Here is a 25,251-nt window from a genome sequence, read left to right on the forward strand (position 1 = left end):
GAAATTAAAGACCTTAAGATGTTTTCCAAACATCAGAGGAGAATCCCCTAGAAAACTTTATCAAAAGGCAAAATTTTAGTATAAAAAAAGAAAACTTACAGCCGTTCTAACAGGAGAAGGTTTTGAAGAAGACATCTTTCCTCCCAGCAGGTGAACACAACCCACTTGGACTTTGACCCAGGTGAGCTGCTAGCTGAAACGCGTCAGAAGCTCACCTGTTTTAGAGGCGGGGAAGGTAGGAGGGGCAACAAACAACCCGTGATTTGTTCATAAATAAAAACCTTAAAGCTGCTGCATCCAAAAGGAATTTCAGCTTCAAGTATAAAAATAGTGTCCTCTCATCCAACTCAGGGTCTCAGAAGAGCTGGAATAAATGTGGACAGAGTCACCAATCAGGATGCTGCGTCCTCTGCCGTACGTTAACTAAGTTATGGTCGTTCCAGTCAGAAAGCCTTCCTCTAGTTTTTCTGTGACTCTAATCCTTCAGCCGCCTCTCAATCTCAGCAGCAGGATTGGTTTTTACACTAGAAACTAACAAAACTACATGTTCCTCGCAGTATTAACACAGCTGTCTTTGTGGGAAACATATTTTATGACTAATGTGAAAAATGCTGAAAGACTGTTACAGAGAGGGACAAATGGAAGCACGAATAATAACAACATTACACTAATTAATAAACATAAAAACCAATGAAGAGAATCTTAGAAAAGCCTTCATCTTCTTTGAAAAAATAACTTGAATAGATAATTAGATCCAACAGGATTTAAATCAGACTCATGATGTCACACTTTAAGTTTAGTTTCATCTTTATCAAGTTTTCTTCCATAAATATCTGTTTTCTTAGAGTTTTCTTAGTTCTAGTCTTGGTTCTTGTTGTTCTTCCTGTATTTATGTTTCTTTTTATGGTTCCTTAAACAATCCTTTTACACAACAATCCATCCCCAGTGCTTCCTGCAGATCAGACTCCTTGCATCACTGATCACCTCCCCAGCAGCTAAAAGCTGTTAGGAGCTTTTCACACTTTGTCAGATCTCAGCCTCGCCTCTGTGTGTTATCAACAGCTGAGTTTCTCCATTTTCATCTTCTGTGTGTTTTACACATTTATCAGTAGTTTAATAAAATGTTCCAAATCACCATGAGCCTGGCCATCTTTGTGAACACCTGGGTCCAACAACTCCACAAAACTTGACTTGGAGGGCCTTAAAGGTCGACTCCAAAATAAAGAAATTAGTTCCAGCAGATGCCAGCAGTCAAGAGGTGATGACCGACAGCCCTGTTTGTTCTTCTATTAGCTTCAGTTAAAGATCTTTCTGCAGGAATTAATTTAAACCAGTGATTCTTTTTTTATTTAGACGGGTAAAACACAAAGATCTGTTTCACTGGAGAAGTCTGAAGACAAAAACTGGTCAAACACAATATCTAAACATCATGATTCCTTAAAATTTGTTCCTGCTTTTTGCATTACTTTGTTAGTTCTGCTTTTTTCTTCATGTTTGATTCTGCCTACATCCTGCCTCTGCTTGGGTCCTCAGCCACCGGCAGCCATGTTGGCAATGAATATATCAGACTTAACTAGTCCAAACGAGCCGTTATTGAGATACTGGGCTAATATTTCTCTGTCATTCTGACTGAATTAGAGGAGCAGAAGGGCTGTTCTAAAACAAAGTGGTCCTTCAAATTGTTCTTTAGTCAGCCATGCTTGCCTTCATTGACAGAGACTGATTTCTGCTCATAAGATAGTATTTTATAGTATCTTAAGAACATGGACAGATGTTTTGGATGCATCACTTAATTATATCATCAGCTAAAAGGATTTATTTCACCCCTCTGTTAATCAAGCAGCGATCCATCTTCAGTCCAGTTCATAGTTGATTCAGGCTGTCTCTGGGTGGCTGTTTCCATCTGTTTTTAAGGCCACTGAGTTACTTTCACCTAGATCTGCATTGATCTTTCCATTATCATATAGACTTTGATTTACCTGAAAACCAAAGATGGAGACTTGTTAGCGGGTAGCAGGTTGATGACAGCAACAAATAACTTGAAAGTAAAACCAAACCCAATGCAGCAGAGAGAAGACCATCAATCATTGTCAGGAAACAAGACGAGACACGAAGAGTCAAACTAAAACTACAGAATCTGAGCAGGAACACCAGAAACCTGCAGGTACCTCAAAAAGGTATTACCATTAAACTACAGCTACAACTGCTGGTGAAGATTCATCCAGGTCATGGTCATTCCAAAAAAAGTAAAAAACAAAGCAACTGGACTTGTTTTTCGTTGTTAAAGACGTTTCGCTTCCTCTCCAGGAAGCTTTCTCAATTCAAAAAATCTGGAGAAATGTGGAATAACAAGCTTTATACTACTGCCCAACAAAGGCCTGTAATGGCTTAGATAACATGCAGATTCAACCAAAACAGGTCCACCTCTTAGTAATGGGCGGTCGTTAAAGCCATTAAGCCTGCAGATTGAACCGAAACGGGTCCACTCCTCTGTAACGAGGAGTCGTCAGGGTTGTTATTGGCTTGGCTTAAAGGAACAATGTTTAGATCACCCGAATGATGGTGAGAGTTAAGGTGATGATTGACCGGAATTAACCCTATAGCTGTGTTGTAAGTTTTTGAGAGTTGGAACCTGAGGCCTCCTCCCCTGTTTAAGGTTGGTTTTTCTCTCTTAACGTAGATGGCTTCCTTCACACCCCTTTCAAACCATCTGTCTTCTTTGTCCAAAATGTGAACATGTTGGTCCTCACAGAGTGTCCTTTGTCCTTTAGGTGCAGGTGGACAGCAGAATCTGAGGAGGTAGCTCTCCTGTGTTAAGCCATGCGTCTGTGGAGAGGTTGTTTGGTTTCTCCATCATAAAGATCAGAACATTCCTCACTGACTGAACTGCAGACACCACTCCACTCATCTTAGGTTTGGGGGTTTTGTCCTCAGGATGGACCAGCCTCTGTCTGAGGGTCCTGTTTGCTTTGAAATGTTGTGGGATTTTGTGTTTGGAGAAAATCCTCCTGAGTTTCTCATAGACTCCAGCAACATATGGGATGACAATGTTTCTGCGTTTATTCTTCTCACCATTATGTTCTGCAGTGGGTCTTTTGGATTTTCTTGCTGATTTGACAAAAGCCCAGTTAGGGTAGCCACAGGTTTGGAGGGCGTCTTTGACGTGTTTCTGTTCCTTGTGCTTCCCTTCTGTTTTAGTCGGGACCTGCTCGGCCCGGTGTTGTAAGGTTCTGATGACCCAAAGTTTGTGCTCCAGTGGGTGGTGTGAGTCAAAAAGAAGATGTTGGTCTGTGTGAGTGGGTTTCCAAAACACTTCAATGTTGAGGTTTCCATCTCCTTCCAAGTTCACCAAACAGTGGAGAAAAGGTAGCTTGTTGTCGTTGGCATCCTCTCTGGTAAACTTGATGTTGTTGTTCACCGAGTTGATGTGTCTTGTGAAAGCTTCCACTTCTTTTAACTGGATTTTGACAAAGGTGACATCCACATATCTAAACCAGTGGCTTGGTGGTGTTCCTCTGAAGGTTCCCAAAGCTCTCTTTTCCATTTCTTCCATGTAAAGATCGGCTACAACTGGTGACACTGGAGATCCCATGGCACAACCATGCTTCTGTCTGTAAAAATGATCACTGAACTTGAAATAAGTTGTAGAAAGACAGGAAAAAAGTGATTTTGTTGGGATTTTAGCTGAATGTGGGACAAAGCAGTACTTCGCTGCAGGGCGAAACAAATATGCTGCAGGGTTCTCAACTTTTTATATCGGGTGTTTGTATTTAATCAAAACTTTGTGGAACCACATTTCACAGTTACGGCAGAACGAAACCAGCAGTCAGAGATTTTCTGTCAGAATCAGTTTTCAAGACCACAGTCTGCTAGATTTGGATCTGGACTTTGACTGGGCCATCCTAACTCATGAACATTCTGTGACCTTCAGCTTTCTTCCAGGGCTGTCCTGGATTTAGCTCCATCTATATTCTGGTCTCTACGGAAGACATGCCTCCCCACAGCATCATGCTGCCACCACCAGTTAATGTTTGGATCTCCAGGAGGGTAGTTTTTGGATGATAGGGATATCCTAATAAAAGAGGGTGAATATACCCACATGCTTCACTTTTCAGAATTTCATTGGTGAAATGCTGTAAAAACGTTTCACCAACGTTTCTTAACTACCGTGCTTTCATTTGTGAAGAAAAACCCAGAAATGTGTGACTGCAACATGACAAGATGTGAAAAAGTTGAATGGATTTGAATACTTGTGAGTAACGTAACGATCATCAGTATTTTAAGACCTAATGGGAGGCAACAGCAGAACGAAAGAAAACTGAAGCAGAGTTCAGGAAACTCAAGACAGGCTAAATAAAACCTGAAGATCTGAGCAAACATTGGTTCAAAAAGGAAAGAAGAGAACCCAACAGCAGAATAGTGACAGATGTTCCTCCACATAACCTTTCACTGAGGAGAAAACAGAAACCTCTACAGTTTAAAACACAAAAGCTGTTATTTTTCTATTAATGAGTGCTAATAAAAAAAGCAACAGCAGTCGCTCCACGTCACAATCCTGGAGCTGAAAGCAGAAGAACTGTTTGTCACATTTCCTGCTGTCCTTCACTGCAACTAAAATGTAAAAAATATTGATTAATTTTTAAGTTTGTTAGTGAACAAACATTTAATGAATACATTTTTTAACAACATAGAAAGGCGAAGTACCAGATTTAGTGAGACTGTTCACCTTTTCAGAGAGCTCAGCTTCGTCCTGATTGGCTGTTACTGGTCTGTAAAAAACAGGATCTGGGATTTTTTTAAAGGGTTGCAGTGAAGAGCAGCGAGGAGTCAGTATCTTATTGTCACAGAATCAGGTCAGGATTCTCACAGAGGAGTCGAGTTAACAGAAACACTGAGCAGGAAATTTAAAGCTTCACGGCTCAAAAGCTTTAAAGAGGCTCCAGTGAACATTATGCTGTGGATTTTTACACTTTCACATCAGATCGGAATTGGAGAACACGTCAGTTTATTAATTACCAGATGTAGTCAGACCTGTCTTTTTCTAACTGTCCATTCATGATCTTCAACCTTTAACCCGTAGTCTCAGATGGAGCTGTTGGGTTTTTGGTCACGTCCCTATGAATATAATATACATTATATTTCACTTTGAGAGGATGATCTGATGTATTTTATTCTAGAGAGAAATATTATTCCTAAAACGAGAATATCTCACATGGCTGATCTTCCCAAGGTGGACGTTGGAGCAGATCAAGTGTTTTTAAATGGGGGGGGGGGGGGGTCTGTCTACATTGGTTATTAAGCAAGAAGCATGGCTGACCCTCAACAGTTCAGCGGTCCATCACAGGAAAACACAGAGACGCAACCATGGGGGCACAAATTCAGTCTATTTATATATATATAAAGTTTATATGAAGAAAGTATTCATACTTTTAACTTTCTCTGTGCTGTAAGATGACTTTTATTTGAAACCATACTGTAATAGTCAAGGGGTAACTTCATATGAATATAGTTTGTCAATTATGTCAGTTTTGCTTTGTTCAGAGATGATATTTTGATCATAATACGTCATCCATTGCATAATGTTTGACTTGTGATAATCCAGAAATTAAATGTATTCCTAGAACGTATATTAATCAAATATTACAAAACCAACTTTAAGAAGGACTTTATTCCTGACAAAAAAAATAAACATTACATCACAGTGAAACAGGATTGGCTAAGGCCAAATTCAAGTCCTCATGGATTGAGAGGCAGAAACTCTGCAAGCTTTAGACCCGCCCGGCCAACATCTTTCAGCGTGGTTCCTGTTAAAGAAATTTCTCAGTTTCTGCTGAAAAATCTGCTTCACATCAAGTAGGAGCTAAAATAAATCAAACTTCTCACATACAAAACATAATATGACTGAAAAACTAACAGCAACAATAATTATTACACATTTATTTCCAAAGGGAAATTCTTGTTTAATCAAAATGTTTCATTGAGTTTAAACAAAGTCTGAAAACAGATCACTGCATGTGCATGTGATGATCAAAGGTAAAAGGTTGAATGTTTTGGTTTTTACTGATCTGTAAATAAGGAACGTCACGTCAGCAGGAACCAGGACCCCTCTGGGCCACCCTTAGAACCGTCCATGGTTCCCCTCATCGGTTCCTTCAGTCAGGTGAGGTTATCGATGACGAATCCCTCTTTCTCCTGAAGGATGGAGAAGAAAATGTCTTTGCAGGCATCACCAGCTCTCAGGCAGATGAAGATCTCCCTCATCTGAGACTGAGTGGTCTGCAGACGCAATATTTGGTTATAAGTTTCCTGCAGGATAACTTTCTTCTGTAAAAGTCCGTCTAAGATGGGTGCAATGTTGGTGACTCTTTGGATCAACTCTTCTCTGTGTCTGTCCACAAAGTGCTCCCCTGTGGAGAAAGAATTGAGACAAAAGCTGATTTCATCCTGATGGAAAGCCTGAAAATGAAAACATTTCATCCATAGAGAAAGCTCTGATTGGACCTCCTGCCACTTATGTGTCTCTAATGTTAACGACGTGCAGAAGAATGATTTTTTAACTCTCAGTAACTTTCTGTCACTTCATACCTTCTGTCTTCACAGCAGCAGCTTCTGTTGGAGCGCCTCCTGCTGACACAAAGTGAGAGGAACAGAAATATTTCAGTAAAATAGTTTTAATTCAGCTTTAATGAGGATAAAACGTCCAGCAGGATCCAACCAAAGGCTTCCCTTCTTATTCGTACCATCATACTGGACTCTGTGTTTCCAGCTAGTTATTGTGATTTTATAGAAGTTGCATGCTGGATGATTTACTTATGGGGATTATACATTTTTAAAATTGTTTTATCTTTTATCATCAGATTCCTTAAATCCCATTTTTCCCAAATAAATGAAGCATCTTACCTTCAAAGGAACCAGACTTGGGATGATCATCTAAAAAACAAAAACAATCGTAATGTTTTACATTCAGTTTCATTACCGCCACTCTATATTTATCATTAAGGAGGAAATACAGCAGAGATGTAGCAGCAAAGCGCCAAACGCATATCCTACGCTTGGGTTAGCTTTTCATTTTAATCAGTAAATGAATTTATACTAGAAGCATAATACGTGCGTACAGCGTGCGTTTTACGCTACGTGACCGTTAAATTAAGCAGTAAATACACCGGGTGCGTAACGTAAGCGGTGCAACTTCTAACACCTTGTTGATAAACTGAGACTCGACTATTATTTTGGGATAATTTCAGAAGTGAACTTTGACACAGGATGCTGTTTTTTCCGTTTGTTCCCTGCCAAACAGGAGCATATATGCGCAAAATTAGAAGTTCAATCTGATTTAGGCGTTGCATAGTGTAAATACGTGTATATTATGCTTCTAGTGTAAATTTATTGACCAAATAAAATGAAAAGCTAGCCTAGGTGCAGGATGCGTGTATGTTGCTTTGCTGCGCTGACGCGCTACAAACATGTCTGATGTCTTTCCTCCTCTAGGTATATTTCCTCCCCATCCTGGACCCCATCTATTACACCAGCCCCCCCCCCCCCCCCCCACCCCCCAGGACCCTTCACGGATAAGTGGGTACAAACGATAGATCGATAATGAGCTGAACGATTGATGCTCATCAGGAGATATCTGAGTGGAAATGGAAAGATGGGATCATTAAGGCATAAACTGACCTTTCCGGATCTCGCAGTGCCAAACCTTTTCTGAACAAGTCTGCAGCAGCTCAAGGTTGAAGTTTCTGTCTGGATTCTGAATGAAAACCTCGTAGAAGTTCGGGTCCTGGCTGTCGTGCCTCAGAGTCATTTCCTGTGAAACGACATGAAGTCAGTCTGACGTACAAAGACGAAAAGGTTCCCAGGCCGTAACGTCAGACTGGGACTAAACAGTTAGAATCAGTCTGTTAGTCTTTCCCTGAGATTCAGACTGAAAACCCAGTTTCTCCAGATGAGTCCAAACAGTACCGGCGGCTGAATTTTGGCGGTCTCTACGGTAGCTTTGAGAGCGAAGACACGGTCCATCTTCAGAGGCGTGTCTGGCCGCGGCTTCTTGATGACTTCATACCCAAGAGAGGTTTCTTCTCTGTGGATTGACTGTGAACAGCAAACAGTCGAGATGTTTCTCCTGGATTTTATCAACTGAAGACAAAGAAAACTGAAGAAATAAATTACAAATCATGAGAGAGTCCTCTCTCTCAGTAAGAGAAGCTAATAAACTGCCTTCATCCAGTTAAAATACGTCTGAAACGTCTTAATTCAGTTATTTCTTTCTGCTCTGAATCAAGGAGGCGTACTTTGAGCTGCAGGACTCTATATGAAGGTCTTCATCTGATCTGCCTGATTATTACAGGATGGTCAAGCAAACCTCATCATATGGTGCTGAGTTAGCTTAGATAGGACGTTTAATGAAAGAACTGGGGATAAACACAGCGCCACCAAGCTGTACTGGAAGGACAAAGCTCGGGCTGGATTATTAAATTTATGCCAGTAAGAAAAGATTATTATTATTAATATTGTCACATTCTAATTCTGGACCACAGAATCATGGGACGGCTGACCAGACGGTCCACAGAGGGATGCATCCAACCATGTTCACAGAAAGTTGAGTGGAAGGACAAGGTGCCCCAGCAACATGGATAGCTGCAGCCTTGACAACATAGTCAAGCAATTTCCATTCAAGAATTTGTAGAAACTTCACAAGTAGTAAATTGAGACTCTATCCCTAACCTTAACCAAGGCCTGCAATGAATTTGCTAACTTCTTTACTGAGAACATCCTAAAGATTAGAGGATCAGTTTGTACTTCCATATCAACTCCAGAACCAAAGCTGTATCCAACAAGAACTGATCTTGACAAAATGTCCCAATTCAGCCAAATAAACCACAAAAGCTTAGAGCAGATCATTCAGCAGCTAAGTTCCTCCTCCTGCTGCCTTGATGTTCTACCCACAGTTTTCCTTAAGAAAGTTTTACCTGTCATAGCATCTGATCTGACTCAGATAATAAACACGTCCCTTCTGTCAGGAGTTTTCCTCCAGTCCCTAAAAACAGCAATTATCAAACCACTGCTGAAAAAGAACAATTTAGACAAACTTCTACTCCAGAACTTCAGGCCCATCTCAAACCTCCTTTATCAGTAGATTATAGAAAAATCTGAGTTTCAACAATTAAACACCTTCTTAACAACGACCAGCCGCTTTGATGTTCTCCAGTCTGGCTTCCTCACCACAGTACAGAAACCGCCCTTATCAAGGTGTTTAATGACATCCATATAAATACAGACTGTGGAAGAACCACCGTGCTGGTTCTGGTGGACCTCAGTGCAGCATTGATACTGTTGATCACTCCATCCTGTTAGAACGTCTGGAAAACTGGGTCGGCCTCTCTGCTACAGCTCTCCACTGGTTTAAATCCTACTTAAAGGACTTTTTTGTATCAGCAGGTAACTTTACATCAAAGACAACAAAAATCACATGTGGGGTTCCCCAAGGTTCCATCCTGGGTCCCCTCCTCTTCAATATCTACATGCTCAAGAGTTAGCTCACAGCTTCAGCCGCTTCAGCTAAAAACCACTGATCAGGCCTGAAATCTGGGAGTAGTGATGGACTCAGACCTGAACCTCCATCTAAAGACAATTACAAAGTGGACCTTCTAGAACCTGGAGAACATTTCCAGGATTAAAGGACTGATGTCTCAGCAGTCTCTCCAAAGTGGATCAGACAACTGCAGCTGTTCCAGAACCTGCTGCCCGCGTCCTCACTAAGACTAAGAACGTAGAGAACATGGACCCGGTTCTGAAGTCCTCACTAAGACTAAGAACGTAGAGAACATGGACCCGGTTCTGAAGTCCTCACTAAGACTAAGAACGTAGAGAACATGGACCCGGTTCTGAAGTCCTTCCACTAAGACTAAGAACGTAGAGAACATGGACCCGGTTCTGAAGTCCTTCCATGGCTCCCTGGATCTCAGAGAATAGACTTTAAAATCCTTCTGTTAGTCTATAAATCCCTGAATTAGCACCTAAATACATCACAGACTTTTCTTTTTCTTTGACTGTTCTAGTTAAACTGTTTTACTGAAACAGCGTTAGTTCAAGTTTGTAGTCCAAATGTTTTAAATATTTGCTTTTAGTTTCTATTTTCCCATTTTTATTTTGTTTCTTCATTTAATTCCAACTTGCTTGTATTCAGTTTTTATTTTGCTACATTTTAATTACGTAAAGCACTTTCCATTGTCTATCAATACAGATAAATCACTACAATTATCAATACAGATAAATTTGTCTTGTCTTAGTGCTTTCAACTCTGCTTCTTTTCAGTATTTATGACCTTTTGCTTATAAGCTTTTGATACTATTTCAAACTGCTGTCCAATGAAATGCTTTCCTCCAAACTTGAACTTTGTTGGATTTTTTTTTTTTTTTGTGACTTTTTTCGGCTCTAGTGGCTTGCTTTCTGTGACAGTAGGCTGACTGGAAGAGGGGGAGAGACATGCGGCAAAGGACCGCGGGTCGGATTCTAACCTGGATCAACCGCGGCGAGGACTAAGGCCTCCATATATCTTTAATTATTTAAATCTAAGTAGGAACAAACTGTGTCAATAATGATGCTGAATATCAGTAAGTTCTGCTGCCCACTTGTTCTGCTTTCTGTTGAAAGGAGAAACTTCATTCTCAAAAGGACATTAATTGTGTTTAAATGAAGGATGTAATGATGAAAATAAGAAGAGTCACCAGTTTCAGTGCAGGGTCCAGTGGGATCAGGTAGATGTGCAGTTTGAGGAACGGCGTCTTGGGCTGATAGTAAATCAATGTGTTGCAGGTGATTTTTGGAGGGAAAAAATAATTTATCAGAGCTGCTAACAAGGAGAAAACAGGATCTCTTATTCTGACATGCGTCGCTGTGACCCCGGTCACTTTTTCCAAAACATCTCCGCAGTCATTCACATGTAGGACTGCAAAGTTCTCCAGTAACTGAGGAACACCATCTGTAACAGCAGAACAAGAAGCTCATGGATAAACATCTGAATCAGCCCTGAAAACACCAACTATAAATAAATTAGAATATATTTCCTTGCTCCTACCGATGCAGACCCAGTGGGGCAGCTGCACCTCCATCATCTTCCCACTGAAGACGGTGATGTCCATTAACGGACCTGCAGGCCGGTATCCTCTGCCTTCCATCCTCAGCATGTGTCCGTTCCAGGAGCAGAACCGGTACCGAAAGTTGACCTTTTCCTCACAGACCCAACGCAGACCAGAGACCCGACACTCAAAGTGGCCCGCTTCAGACCGGAGGCTGAAATTAAAGAAGTTTGAGTTATTTATGTGAGAAGATGGTTTATTGTTAAAAAATTAAACATCAGGGAAACAGTTTTGTGTAAAACACAAAGTGAGCTGTAGGTTCTGCACAGCCGGAGCTTTATGTACAGAAGACCAGACCTTATACTAAAGGTTGGCGGTAGGGAAAAATCCTGAATTCAGATGTACAAAACTGCGCAGATGGGTCAGTATTGCCTTGATATATCCTATGGTGCGTGGAATTGGATGTACCTGCAGGGCCGCCCCAATTACATCTGGAAATCAGTAAAAATAGCCGAAAGTCACCCGCTGCCACGCGTCCAAATAACCATCAGTGCTGCATCAGACATCAGTGATTCACTTAAGAAACTGGCTGAAAATATAATGTTTTTCTCATCAAACCCATCCTGTTCTACAATATTAAACTCAAAAGGAGGTGCAGCTGCTGCCTTGAGCTCAAGTAGGCTGTAACTAGGGTTGTCAAAAAGATTGGTACTTTGAAAAGTATCGATACTCAAACGCTGTATCCCGATACAATACTAATTTGGCATGGCATCGATACCAAATATTTTAGCATACCAGGCAAGCGAAGAAGAGAAACTCAAAGATCTTGACAAGCCTGTGTAGAAACAGACCTTTAAAGTGTTTGGCCAAATAAAACTTGGTCAAACATCTCAAGGACCGACACCCTGGCCTTCATGGTGAATTCTGACAGGTTAATAAATTAAAGTTTCCATTCATAATTTAATTTAATACATTAAACGTATTATTGATGTTAGCGCGATCAGTGGTCATGCTAATTTATTTAGCATTTATTTGCAAAGTTATTTAACTAGCGTTTTGCCCTTAAAGACAAAAAAACATAGCTGTTATTTAATCATTTATAAAGGATAACAACAGAAAGAACATGTTAGCTTCTGTTCTCATTAACGCCCTTTCAGCAGCCAGAGCCACAGCCAAAGGAGCAGTGGAAGTGTGGGTGTGCTGCAACCCCACACTGGATTGAAACTGTAACCTGCGCCATAGTCAGTGTGAGCCTTGGGGAAATACTGCAGACGTTGTGTCCGCACTTCTCATTTCCGTGTGGAACCTTAAGCTTTAAGAACTCCATACATCAGCCGCGTGTGCTACCACTGCACCACTGCTGCGCACCAAGGCAGGTCAAAAGTATGCATGGATTAAAGCAGACTTTTATGCAACACTGATTTTTGCACATGCCAAGTTGGATGTTAAGCATCTTTTTGGCGTACGCAAGCTTCGTACATGAGCCCCCTGCTCTTCTTGGGTTTTACCGGTAGGTTGGAGCTTCGTCTGGAGATGTCCAGTCCTCCTCAGGGTCAACTTTGGTCCAGCTCCAGGAGTCCTGCTGCAGGGCATCATTCCAGAGGTTGCTTTTTTACACATTACTTAGATTAAACAAAGTAAAGACCAGGACCATAAAATGGATCCATTACCTTGGCACTTTTACAATCCACCAGATCCAAACTTGGTGAAAGTTCTTCTGGAAACACAGTAAGGTTGCAGCATTAAAATCATTAAGGCGATCAGAACGTTCTCTGTTCTGACAGAAAAGAGATTTATTTAATATGACTGACAGCTAAAGATAAACACATTTTTATCTTATTTTTTAACTGCTGCTCAAAGTTGGACATATTCTTCCCCTTGAAACAGAACATTTAATGATGCCTGCCAGGGACCTGTTTTTAAACCTGTTGGTAGTCACATGCTCAGACTTACCAACGGGTTTAAATAAATCTTGAATGCTTTTATGTTATGAATATAAAGTTATAAATGCCTCATTTTAATGCTTTACCTACTTTTCTTATGTATATTCCTTATGTACTTGATCAGATATGGGTTATATCACCAGGTGACACTGAACCAGCCCTCTCTGAACATCGGACTTACCATCAGGTTTAAATTCAGGTCCCTCGCAGTCATCTCGAGTTTGCCCTGATGAAGGCCAAAGAGATGAAACACGTTGACATTTTTTAGCCATTTGGCCATGTTTAAATGAAGGCTTTTTTAGAAGAATCGTCACTTTTTGAGTGTCTGAGTTTACTGTTCTTTACTTGTTCCAAATAGATTTTTATGAGGATAAACATCCTGAAGGACCCAGGAGTAGAGAAGCTCCTCACCTTTGATCCCAGAGCTGGTCTGTGGAACCATCCTTAGCAGATTGGTTCTGTTCATATCCATAAAGACTTTCCTGGTTTCCTCCACAGCCCTCGGCCCCAGCTCCTCCACCATCACATCCACCAGATCTCTTTTGCTTTTAATTTCTGTCACGCTCCAACCCGTTATTTCTGACATACGCTCCTGATAAACCATCCGCTGCAGGAGTTTCTTAAATACTTGAAACTCGGACCTATTCAGACAGCTGAAGGTTTCCAAAAGCAGCTTTTTGACAACTGCCATTATTGCCACCTGGAATATTAAGGACAATTATGAAGTATTTAATAAATTCTCCAAAACAAGAACAATAATGCAACACATTAATCCATCTGGTAAAAGGAACTTGTTTGGTTTTCTCTAAAAATATATATTTTTATAGAATGATCCTTTGCATTGGTTAACCTCATTGGGACTTTTGACATCTTTCATAAAATTTTTCAGATCATTCTACATGCATATGATCTCTTTTTAAACCTTTAAAGCCTAAACTATGTAATTGTGAGGAATCTTCACATTAAAAAAAGAAAATCTTATATTGTTCCTTTAAACAAAGAAAACAACAGGCTTTCAAAATTTCTTTGTATCATTTTTGATACGTAAGACCAAAAAATACTTTTTCTTCATGTTTTATGCATTTTTATATAGGGTGTGTAAAATATATTAAATTGTATGTTGTGAATTTTCAGAAAAATATTGACTTTGTTGAAGAGGTAGAGGTCTCAGAAATATTGGATTAAAAGTGAATACAAAACAAAATATTTGGAGTTTTAGGGTTATGAGTCACATTATTTATTTTTACTGAGTATCTTTCGCAAATTGCCAAATATGTTTAAAATCAACATTGAACGTTTCTCTTCTTGGCTCTTTAAAGGGGACATATCCTGCAAATTCCACTTTAATCCATCTTGGTGTCTGCGTAGATATCTTTATATTCTGGTTGTGTCATATTTTTCAATTATTCATTGAGTTTTGTCTGTTTTCTATTACGTATTTGTTTTAACAATTACGTTACAGTATTTGCTGCAGAGCTGCTAAATGAGGTCAATCAATTTAACAAATCCACCATTTTTTTTCTCAGAGAAATGTCTTGTTCCAGCCTGAGGGATGTCAGAGCTACAAGTGGGAAAGAGAAAATGTTTTGGTTGTTGGGTGTTTTAAACTACACAATTCATTACGCCATCCAGCAGCAGACTACAAAAATGGCTGAACAGGGTGGAATGGAACCAACTGCGCCCTGAAGGGGGAGAAAGTGTTGAGTGCATCCTTTAGATTTAAAGAGACAGTACCAAAACAGGTTGCTCCCAGACACGCCTCAGACCAGGGGTAAAATACGGGCTGTGTGGCAACAATAACGAGGAATTCAGACCAAAACTACACCTCCACTTTATATAGAATGCAACTGTTTGCTTTCAATGTGAAAAGAAAGTATTTAAAAACATGATACACAAGAAGAGCTGAAACCAGATTTTAATTTAGAGTTCACATTTATATCTGGTATCCAGCCTGAAAATTAATTAATTTAGAAATAAATCTAAATCCAATCTAATTCCTTTCAGTGAAAGTCATGTATGCTAAATTTGAATTTTATTATTCAGGCTTTTCTGTTCTGTCTCTCAGCAGAGAAGGTCACACACCCCCCCCCCCCCCCCCCTGCTGCTGCTGTATCTTGTCTTTCTGAGCTCTCTCTTCATATCATCCAAACTCTGGAAACTATGGATCTGGTCAGCTGGTCTCTCAATGCTATTGATCAAATTTCTTCAACGAGAAGGCAGGGAAAAGGGGTCCTATCCTGTCCTGATGGGACACATTACGTGGGATACACCCTAGATTCTTGGAACAGGTGGAAAATGGTGTGTTTTTCGATTTTGTCAGTCAAGGACGTGGAAGACGTATACATGTTTGGATTCATGATACTCGGATTTCTTCTATTTGGATTCGGAGGATTTGTACCAACAAATGTCGGTAGCAATTATGGTCTCGATCAGGCTGCCGGCCGCATATGATGCGATCACTAAGGCCGTGAACAAGCAGAACCATAAGTTGGAGGAGCAGAGCCGTAAGATAGATGTGATGGAACGCAGACTGGCTTCAGTGGTTGAACTCAGAGGTGAGATGGGATAAAATTTGGATGTGAAACGCGGAAAAAAGCCCAATAAATTTGGAATATTGGATTAGAGATGTGGAGCCAGTGACAAAGGACTTTAAAGCTGACGGAAAAGTTGGTGCAGCTTGTTCTCAAAACAAATAGTGTGTTTAGATTAGGTTTCCCTACTTTTCTAAAACTCCCCTGGATGTTATGGCGGGAGGGCCCAGAACTGCTCCCCCCGCTCCCTTCTCCCCCGCGGACATCTGTGGATGCATTCAGAACTGTGGTGCCGGTTGATAAATTTTCCATCATATCAAGGAAAATGGCCCTCTGGTTAGCGTTCATGGACAAACTGAACAAACATTCACTCACCCTTGTCTGGTCATATGTGCTTTTCTAGTGCGAGGTTTTTTAATATTTCACACTGTATCCTGGAAAAGGATACAGTGTGAAATATGTATTTATTTTCCTCTCCCTCCCCAAATGTGTCTCCTATCTTTCCACGGAGTTAAAGGCAGCGCCCTATGGTAACCGCGTCAGGCAGGGTCCTCGGCAGCAAGGCCTCAGTCAATCGTTTCCCGAAATGTTTGTGATGTATGCGATGAACGGTTGTACTGGAACTGTAATTTCCCTCTGGGATTATTAAAGTATTTCTGATTCTGATTTTTTGCAGCATGAAAGCTGGGTTATTACTCACTTTCTGGATCAGAGCAGAGCTCCATTTCCTCTCAAAGCATTTCTCTAAGGAAAGAAGCAGAAAAACATTTACACCACTAAATATTGAATAAATAATGTTTCCTGTTGAACGTATTTATCCTCTTACTTTCTACGTATTCTGTCAGGCTGAACACCAGATCGGGCCTCTCCATCTTGGCAAACAGTTCTTCAATCTTGTCTACGGGGTTGTGGCTGTAGGTCTGCACCATCAAAAGCACGGTTTCCCGCAGACCCGCCTTCATGCCCAGCAGCCTCCATGAGGGACTTAAATATGGACCGTTCCACTGATCCCAACTAAGGATGTTCTGGATAGCTTTTACATCCCGGAAAGTCAGATCAGCCAGCTGTTCCAGCAGCAGCTTTATAACAGACTCTGTGTCTTTTACCTGGTGAAGAACAAAGTGCTTAAGATTAACGCCACAAGGACAGGAAGAGTTAAGCTTCTGAAAAAATAACAAGTCGGTAGATTTTGCTTTAGTCATGTTATGTTAAACTGGTTACTTACTTCCTGCTTCAGTTCAGACCAAAAATCCTCCACAAGGGGTTCAACTGGAAGGAAGATTAGTGATTCAGGTCATTTGGTCTTAATATTCAAATGTTTGCACAGGCTAATTAAATATTCAAGCACGTTTTAAAATAAATGTGTTTCAGTGACTGAAGATGCAGCTTTAGAAACTAAGAACACAGCTGCTGTACTGGCACGACAGCTTCATGGTGTGGGGCTGTTTTGATGCTTTGGGTACTGGTGCGATGCACAAAGTGAAAATTAGTGATAGAAAATAAGGGGGGACTTTCTCTAGATTCTTCAACGCGGTCTGAAATTAGCCAAAAACAAAGCAGGAAGGAAGAACCACAGGCGTCAGTGCTTCAACTTCAAAACTGGGTTTAAAAGTTAAAAACATCCAACGGGACATTTATGTGACCGTGAGAGTTTAATAGCACTTTCTGTGACTTACTGGTGCAAAATTACTGAAAATATTTAAAAGATCACATCTGGAATGAAAAATCACATAAAATGTATAAATTAAATACAATAAACCGCTGTTTCTCTATAATATCTGATTTTGTTTAATTTCTGCAAACTTCTAGATCAAAAGTAATTTTTTCTAAATATATTATTGTAGGGAATTAATAGTAATAATTTAATTGACCTATTTACATATTATTAACAGGTTTGCTTATGTTACCTTTAAAGCTTGAACTTTCCACTAGACGTTCTTCTATCAGATCGGACCGTTCCATGTCCATCAGAACCTCGTGGGTCACCTGCAGATACCGATCTCCACACGTGATCCACATCATATCCACTAACTCTGCCCTGTTTGCAAACTCCATCACGCTCCATGGGATTTGTGGAAGACCCTTCTGGAACTGAGTCAGCTGCAGGAACCATTTGAATTTTAGGAACTCGTGCTCTTTCAGATCAGTCAGTGTTTTCAGAACCAAGTCCTTCAAGGCAGCCACAGCTGAAACCTAAAAGAATCAAAAGAAAATGTTTTTTCTTTGCAGTCATTAGAAAATGGTTAGATGATTTTAATGATTTAAATTTAAAGGGGACATAACATGCAAAATCCACTTTTTCAGCCATTGAATGCCTCTCTTTGTGTGCTTGGGGTCTCTGGAAGTACTGAACAGTTGAATTTAGTCTTCCAAAGCGTTTTTAGATATATTTGGATTCTTTTTGGGTCATATTTGTCCAGTGCTTCAGAATTTCCTTTTACGTAGAGCTTAAATAAGGTAATGGGTGTCCCACCATTTTTCCACCATGTTTAGTTGTTGCTTCAATTTTGTAGTCCCACCTTAAGGATGCGGAAGCCCTCAGTGGACCAGTCTAAATGTTCGGTTGTGTGATCTTTCTGAAAACATTTCAACACCTATCCAGGAGTCTTTGTCAGTTCTGGCGGCTTGCACTGAGCAATCTGCAGTTGGAGCGCTGCTGTTTCTAAGGACATGGAGGTCCATCCTCCGAGGTACATTCTCAGTCAGATACAGATCAGTGACCCAATGCCACTGTCCTGGGTCATTAGAAGCTTTTGCTTGGTGTGAGTGGAGGACTTGGTCACCTGAATCATGACGAGATGCTGATGTAACCTGAATGATGGGGAATGTGCGGCTTGGGGACTAAACTATGGCAGCTATTAGTTTGCTGTTGTGATTATGCGGCTAACTGAGAATTTGCACAGGCATGTTGTTGGGTGCAATAACCCACAAAAGTCACTCCTCCAGCCCAAATCATCAGAACTTTGTTGACGTGCCTGGTTAAATGTATCGATCGTGGGATTGTACCCGCATCAGTTGGGAAAGTCCTCCTCATTTATGTGAAGCACTTCAAGAATCAAAGCTTTAGTAAGTTCTGCCAGTAATGAAGAGACTTCACCTGACTGAGGCCTCAGTTCCTTCTGAGTATAGAAACGAAGGACGGCAACGTGGCGAGCTGCCGGTAACTCTGAAATATCAACAGACTTTATTTTGGATCTCATAGAGTTTGAGTTTCTTGAGAGCGCGGCCGTAGTGCCCATTTCAATAAGCATTATGATAATAGCAGCATTGATTTCTCTTGCTTTGGCTCAGACTCTGGCTTGAACATGTAAGGCTGAATTGAAACAACTTTCGCTGACATTTTTCAAATGAATTTTGGAATAAAAAGTTTCTCTTGCTTTAGATAATAGTATCTCAGCAATTAAACTACAAAGATGTTGAAGGGGGTGGAAAGGACTGCTGTGGTAGATGGTAGATGGCAGTGTGTGAAAGGTCACAGCAACACAATGTGTATAAGACGCTCTGTGGAGCTTCACTGACAAAGAACTCAGACCAAAGCAGTTCCACTTTACATAGACCACAACTGAAGGATCTGAATGTGTAAGGAGGGATTTAAAAGTATGATAATTGCCCTTTAAGGTATTCCCACCGCCTTTCAGTGCTGTGGGCTGGAGAACATTTCTCTGAATCATTGGCTGTAAAACCTGGCAAACACCAGCGCAACAAGAACAAGCTTGAGGAAGGAAACGTCTCGTAGCAGACGGACTAAAAAAGTCCAGTATGAATCGACCGATGCTCCTAAAACTACAAAAGGGCAAAGGGGGGAAACGGCCAGCAGCAGCTTAAAAAGAGCTTGTTCTTTATGCCTCCTTAACATCCTTAAAATCTAAAGACGTAGGCAAAGAATTAACCTTAAAAATATCTTCCCCATTGGATCATTTTAATTCTTTGTTAATGTGTGGTAAGAACTTTACCAGGTCTTTACCCGACCAAATAAATATTATATGATGCTTTCCTCTGAAGGGTCGCAAACATCTGACTTTACTCACTCTGCATATTTCTTCTTCATCAAACCGTTTTCCTGTGGAGACATGTGGGAATTTAAATTAAGAAAAATTATGTTGCAAAACAGTAAAGTTAAAATAAAAAACAAGCATTACTAATGTTATATTATGGACAATGTTAACTTTTTCTGTTAAATCTGTTTTTTCATGTGAATGCTTTGTCTTTCATTTCTTACTTTTGGCTCTGGATCCGCTGTCCTCCATCTGTTCCCCCTGATCCGTCCTCCTAAAGGACTTTAAAATCTTCTCTGCCACCTCCATGGGTCAGCACCACTAAAAACACAATTTTCTTTAGCTCCAGCTTCCCCAGATGCACCCGTTCAAAGTTCATAAGGGTCCTAGTCAGAAAACGTGTCTTAAAGGCCTTCTGCTCACTGGGACTCAGATCAGCCAGTGTTTCTAGCAGCAGCTCTATCCTCACCTGTTCATGTTATAAAATATTCACAGACCAGGAGTAAGTTTTCAGCTTTGATGGCTGCAAATGATCACGTCACAGTAATAGTAGAGATTTCATCAATCAACTGGACGGACAGACGGAAAAGGATGTGTCCAAACCCAGAGGCTGCATCCTTCGAAGGCCAGATTTGTAGGCCGATTACGTCACGTCGATGTTGTCCAGATTAGAGAACTCCTTAGAAAGCAGGCCAACGAATGTTTCCTTCTTCTCCCTAGATTGAAGATGTGTGTCCTTCGTGGCCCGCCCTATCCAGGATAAGTGAAAATCTATGAATAAAGTGGGAGATAAGACGTTTCTGTGACATAATAGTAACTTTAAAAAGGTTTTTGGGTGAGAATTTAGCTGGCACATTCATTTCAAACTTCCACAGTGAGTTAAAAGCAGAAATACTTCAGTCAGATATCTAATGTTAATTTATTGTTTTCTACAAATAAATGAATTTAAACAGTTCAGAAAGTTAGAGTTAGCGTTGAAGTTCCTTTAAAGGTTTTACTGATAAATTTTATTTTTGTAGTATCCATTAGCAAGAAGTAGTGTAGTTGGATTTTATTTTATTAAGTATACAGTATAATCTTAAGATTTAATATTAATGTACTTAATCTTAGACTTCTCTGTTCAGTGGAGTGCTGGGTAATCGGGAGGATCGGGCCATCTCCAGATGGACCGGTTCATCTGTGGGCCGGTGTGGGGGACTAGTATACACACACACACATTATTTGTTTTCTAAAGATAAGACAGCAACTAAGTTGTTTTGTTTTGTATTCACTTTAAATGCCTAGATAGTCACTGAAGGTCACTGATGGGCTGAAAAGGCCAGAATAAAAAAGAGAAAAGTCTTGGAAGAGGATGCTGCAAAGTGTGCAAAGCTCTAACACGTGTTCCAGGTGACAGACAGAAGTGACAAAAGCTAAATCACTAGCGCTGGTGGTACAGCTTGTTTGGGGCTAATAAGCTAATATCAGACTCAGCTCAGAATTGGCAAAGTGATATTTGCGTAATTCACTGCTGTGTTTTAAGAATTAACTAATTTGGGAAAAAAATGTATCAATATAGCTATGAGAGCATAATTTACATTATAAAGTAACCTACGAATAATTTATTTACATGCACTACTAGTGCATGTTTTGGGAATCAAAAAATGTTTATTGAATGAAAGTAATTAATCAACCAACTAACCTATCAATTGAATTATTTTTGTAGCACCTGAGAGGTATCAAACCAAATTAAATCAAACCTGCTAGTGCATATTATGTCATATTATTACGTTTTTAAATAAATTCGAACTTTCATGCTGAAATTGTGAAAAAATTGGCAATAACAGATTAATAAGTATAACATTATGGCCCAAGCCTGAGCCTTCTCTACACACACCAACAATAATTTCTTCATATTTTTAGGTGCTCTGCATGCACACATGGATACACAGGGTCTTTTTTTAAATGCCTAGTGTGTTCTTTAAAGTTTCCAGGTCATTCCAGCGTGTTACACTACTCTGCATGCAACCAGGGCTGGAGCTTAAGACCCTTGAAAAAGGACAGTTTTGCACAGCTTCTTGCATGTGTCTGTACTCTGTAGCTCCAAGGCAAGGCAAATTTATTTATATAGCACAATTCAGTACAGGGACAATGCAAAGTGCTTTACATGATTAAAATATAGCAAATTAAAACAGAATAAAAGCAAGTAGGAATAAAATGTAGATAGAAATTAGAACAAAGAAGTGGTGATTCAGTTAACTAGAACAGTTAAAGGCAATCCTGAACAAATGTGTTTTTAATCTTGATTTAAAGAAACTCAGGCTTTCCGCACCTTTACAATTTTCTGGAAGTTTGTTCCAGATAAGCGGAGCATAGGAACTAAATGATGCTTCACCTTGTTTAGTTCTGGTTCTAGGTATGCAGAGCGGGCTGGAGCCAGAAGACCTGAGTGGTCTGGAAAGTTGATACACTGATAACAAGTCTGTGATGAATTTAGGTGCTAAGCCATTTAGGGATTTATAGACTAACAGAAGGATTTTAAAGTCTATTCTCTGAGATACAGGGAGCCAGTGTAAGGACTTTAGAACCGGGTCCATGTTCTCTACGTTCTTAGTCTTAGTGAGGACGTGGGCAGCAGCGTTCTGGATCAGCTGCAGCTGCCTGATCCACTTTTTAGGAAGACCTGTGAAAACACCGTTGCAGTAATCAATTCGACTAAAAATAAACGCATAGATTAGTTTAGCTCAAGGGTACCTAATTAGGCAACATGATTGAGCCTTAGATTGTTGAATATGGCAATAAAAGATTATTAATCATAAAATTATGGTCTGTTGGTTTTCTGCATTGTTCTCATCAAGTAAAAACTCACCTTCAGAACCAATCTCAGCACAAAGTAGTGATGCTCATCACATGATCTACTTTCCCCAGTTATTGATACCGTAAACTGCAAATAATACGGGCAAAATTGCTCCCTCTGCGTTCACTCTCATTGGGTCCTATGCCAGCCTTGAGTAGGAGAGACCCATCCAATATGGTGGCGACGCAGGATAATAATAATAATTAGCACGTAATGAGAAGTTTACTATAAACTATATGCCCGTAAACAAAGAGACTTCGAAGGATGCAGCCTGAATCTGGGCACACTAAAACATTGCTTCCTTGTGTGATATCATGGCAAAGTCAAAGTAAAAAAAAGGAAAAAAATAAAATATTAAAATAAAATAAAGCAGAACAGATCTGACAAGAGAAATCGCAAAAATAGAGACCCATGGCTGGTTTTATTTAAACCAGAAAGAAGCGGGAGGAGGACGGCAGCGGCTCTACAATAAATCTGATTAACACGGAAGAAACCAGGAAACGGAAATAACAGAAACATTTTATTCTGGCGTAAAGATACGCAAATGAAAATGATGGCGACATGTTCTTCCAACCATAGACATAATATAAGAGTAGACGCGTCATTGGGCGGGTTCTGCCTATGCTGCGATGCGTCAGAGCGTCCGCCATCTTAAATGTGGCAAATCGGCAGTTACTCAGTCACTTAAACAATATCAGAGGGACTTTAATCTCTGATTATACTTATTCGTAGTATTTCTTTTTTGTAATATTACAAGTTTATTTTCGTATCCCTTTAGCTTCATTCTCCTGAATTTATTCTCCTAAAGAATAAAAATAATTAAAATAATCTAACCTGGCCCTATTACTCCAGGAGTGAAATAATTCTGCAAACTGTGATTATTCTGGAAATGTTCCCCCTTAATTCTCATATGTTTTTATCATAACATTATCACTTTTGTGTTTGTTAGTTTATTTTTACTTTAGGACTTTTTTTCCCTCATATTATTAATTTTACCTCTTTAATACTCACCCAAAAAGTCTGTTCCTAAAGGTTCACATGTGACACGGGTTTATGAAATAATGAAGACCACAATGTTTAGATTTAACACATTTATCCTTATATTCATAACACATAAACACACACACATACATACATACATACATGTATACATGTATATATATATATATATATATATATATATATATATATATATATATATATATATATATATATATATATATATATATATGTATGTGTGTGTGTGTGTGTCTGTGTGTGTATTTATTGCAGCACAGGAGTGAGGCATCTTTTCTGATTCACGTTCACAATAACAGAACTCAACTTTTTTCTGCCACATACAATATGGCGGTGACGTTGACGTGCGAACCTGCGCCCTATGACGCGTCTACGTATATGATGTCTATGCTTCCAACAGTCTTAAAACTCTGATGACCAGAGGAACTCTTCCTCCAGTTTCCGTTTAACGGGGTGATGCGGAAGTAAACGGAATGTTTTATTAAAGAACCCGAACCGGGCCGGACTCGGACACAGCGGGGTTCTGCTTCCTGCCCGCTGCAGCGGCAGTCAGCGCGTTCAGCTCCACAGAGAACAAGGAGAACATCTCCTACCTGCAGCTGGTGCTCCCTCTCTGCAATCCTGCAGCTTTCTCTCATTTTACTGCAGGATCTCTGCAGGATTCAGAAACCTGCCGCCTTCCACAGCACCGGTGTTGAACACACGCTGGCGCTCAGGTTACCTGCTGAACCGGGCCATCCCGGGGCAGGTGTGGCCTATCAGAACCTCAAACAGGAATAAAACAACATTGGATTTGTGTGAAATTCGCTAAGATAAAACAAAATCAGGAAAGTTTACACTTTGCGCTCATTTGCTGGGTTGTAAACCAATTGTTTTTCATTTTCAGACCAACTCATTTCAACAGGACAGAATGTACTCAATACTTTTTAAATATTTAATGTTTCTTTTTAATCAGGCACTCGTGTTGTCGCCCCCAGGAAGTTTGTTGCGAGGAGGATAGTTTCACTTTCACTTTGCCACTATCCGATCCACTGAGCTATATTATACACTGGAGTGCTGATTTTGCCGAAAATCTGAAGTCACTGGCCGCCATCTTGCTACTCCCTACTCTCACAGAATCCCACAGGATTTGGTTGCAACAACAAGCAGTTTTCTGGCTGAGTGAAAACGTTTCACAGGTAATTCTACAGTCAGTGGATGTACTAACACTATCAACTACTAGGAAATTAGGTGCTGAAATATTTTACATGTTATTCATATTAAATATATATACGTGTGTATATATAAGTATGTGTATATATGTATACAAATATGTAAATATATGTTCTTGTATATTGTTATTTATATATTTATAAATGTTATATATATATATATATATATATATATATATATATATATATATATATATATATATATATATATAAAATGCAAAATATTTCAGCACATGACTTTCTCATTACTTAATAGTTTTAGAACATAACATAAAAGTATATGACATTTGACATTTTAAAAGTTTTAAGCCCCCCCTAAACATGAGAAAATCCTGGTTATTAGATGCTGCAGCGCACATATTTCCTAGTTACTGAGGGAAAATAGGGAGTACCAATATGGCGGCCGGTGGCTTCAAAGCGACTCGTTCCAACAGCGGGCGATTAGCACTCCAGTGTATAATATAGCTCAGTGATCCGATCTGATAGCACGATTCGCGCCATCTATAGACAATCTACGTAGACGCCTCGGTGAGCGGGCTCTGCCTATGCTGAGGATGCGTCAGAGCGTCCGCCATGTTGAATGTGGCAAATCTGCTGTTAGACTCAGGCACTTAAACAGTATCAGAGGGAATTTAATCTC

The 25,251-nt window shown here is 39.9% G+C and overlaps 1 protein-coding gene across 3 annotated transcripts in view; it reads right to left on the minus strand.

Annotated features, from left to right (window-relative positions):
• LOC118562707 overlaps positions 1-24,269 on the minus strand; it is a 275,945-nt gene extending 251,676 nt beyond the window's left edge. Inside the window, exons 1-19 of one of the 3 annotated variants that reach the window (XM_036135524.1) lie at positions 23,994-24,269; positions 20,017-20,318; positions 19,772-19,868; positions 19,581-19,612; positions 17,460-17,745; positions 16,778-16,821; positions 16,379-16,658; positions 16,253-16,296; positions 13,433-13,721; positions 13,203-13,247; positions 12,749-12,795; positions 12,587-12,660; positions 11,078-11,292; positions 10,728-10,981; positions 7,963-8,091; positions 7,675-7,807; positions 6,901-6,930; positions 6,586-6,627; positions 6,143-6,407 (exon numbers count right to left, since the gene is read on the minus strand). In XM_036135524.1, the coding sequence (XP_035991417.1) occupies positions 6,157-6,407; positions 6,586-6,627; positions 6,901-6,930; positions 7,675-7,807; positions 7,963-8,091; positions 10,728-10,981; positions 11,078-11,292; positions 12,587-12,660; positions 12,749-12,795; positions 13,203-13,247; positions 13,433-13,721; positions 16,253-16,296; positions 16,379-16,658; positions 16,778-16,821; positions 17,460-17,745; positions 19,581-19,612; positions 19,772-19,856 (2,280 nt within the window). In that variant the 5' untranslated portion in view covers positions 19,857-19,868; positions 20,017-20,318; positions 23,994-24,269 and the 3' untranslated portion in view covers positions 6,143-6,156. Of the gene's footprint in view, positions 1-6,142; positions 6,408-6,585; positions 6,628-6,900; positions 6,931-7,674; positions 7,808-7,962; positions 8,092-10,727; positions 10,982-11,077; positions 11,293-12,586; positions 12,661-12,748; positions 12,796-13,202; positions 13,248-13,432; positions 13,722-16,252; positions 16,297-16,378; positions 16,659-16,777; positions 16,822-17,459; positions 17,746-19,580; positions 19,613-19,771; positions 19,869-20,016; positions 20,319-23,993 lie in introns of those variants that run through there. The other 2 variants (XM_036135526.1, XM_036135523.1) reach the window with 2 other exon arrangements.
• Between the last annotated feature and the right edge of the window lie 982 nt (positions 24,270-25,251).

Source organism: Fundulus heteroclitus, chromosome 3 (genome assembly GCF_011125445.2).
Source record: "Fundulus heteroclitus isolate FHET01 chromosome 3, MU-UCD_Fhet_4.1, whole genome shotgun sequence".
In the NCBI taxonomy this organism is placed as follows: Eukaryota; Metazoa; Chordata; class Actinopteri; order Cyprinodontiformes; family Fundulidae; genus Fundulus; species Fundulus heteroclitus.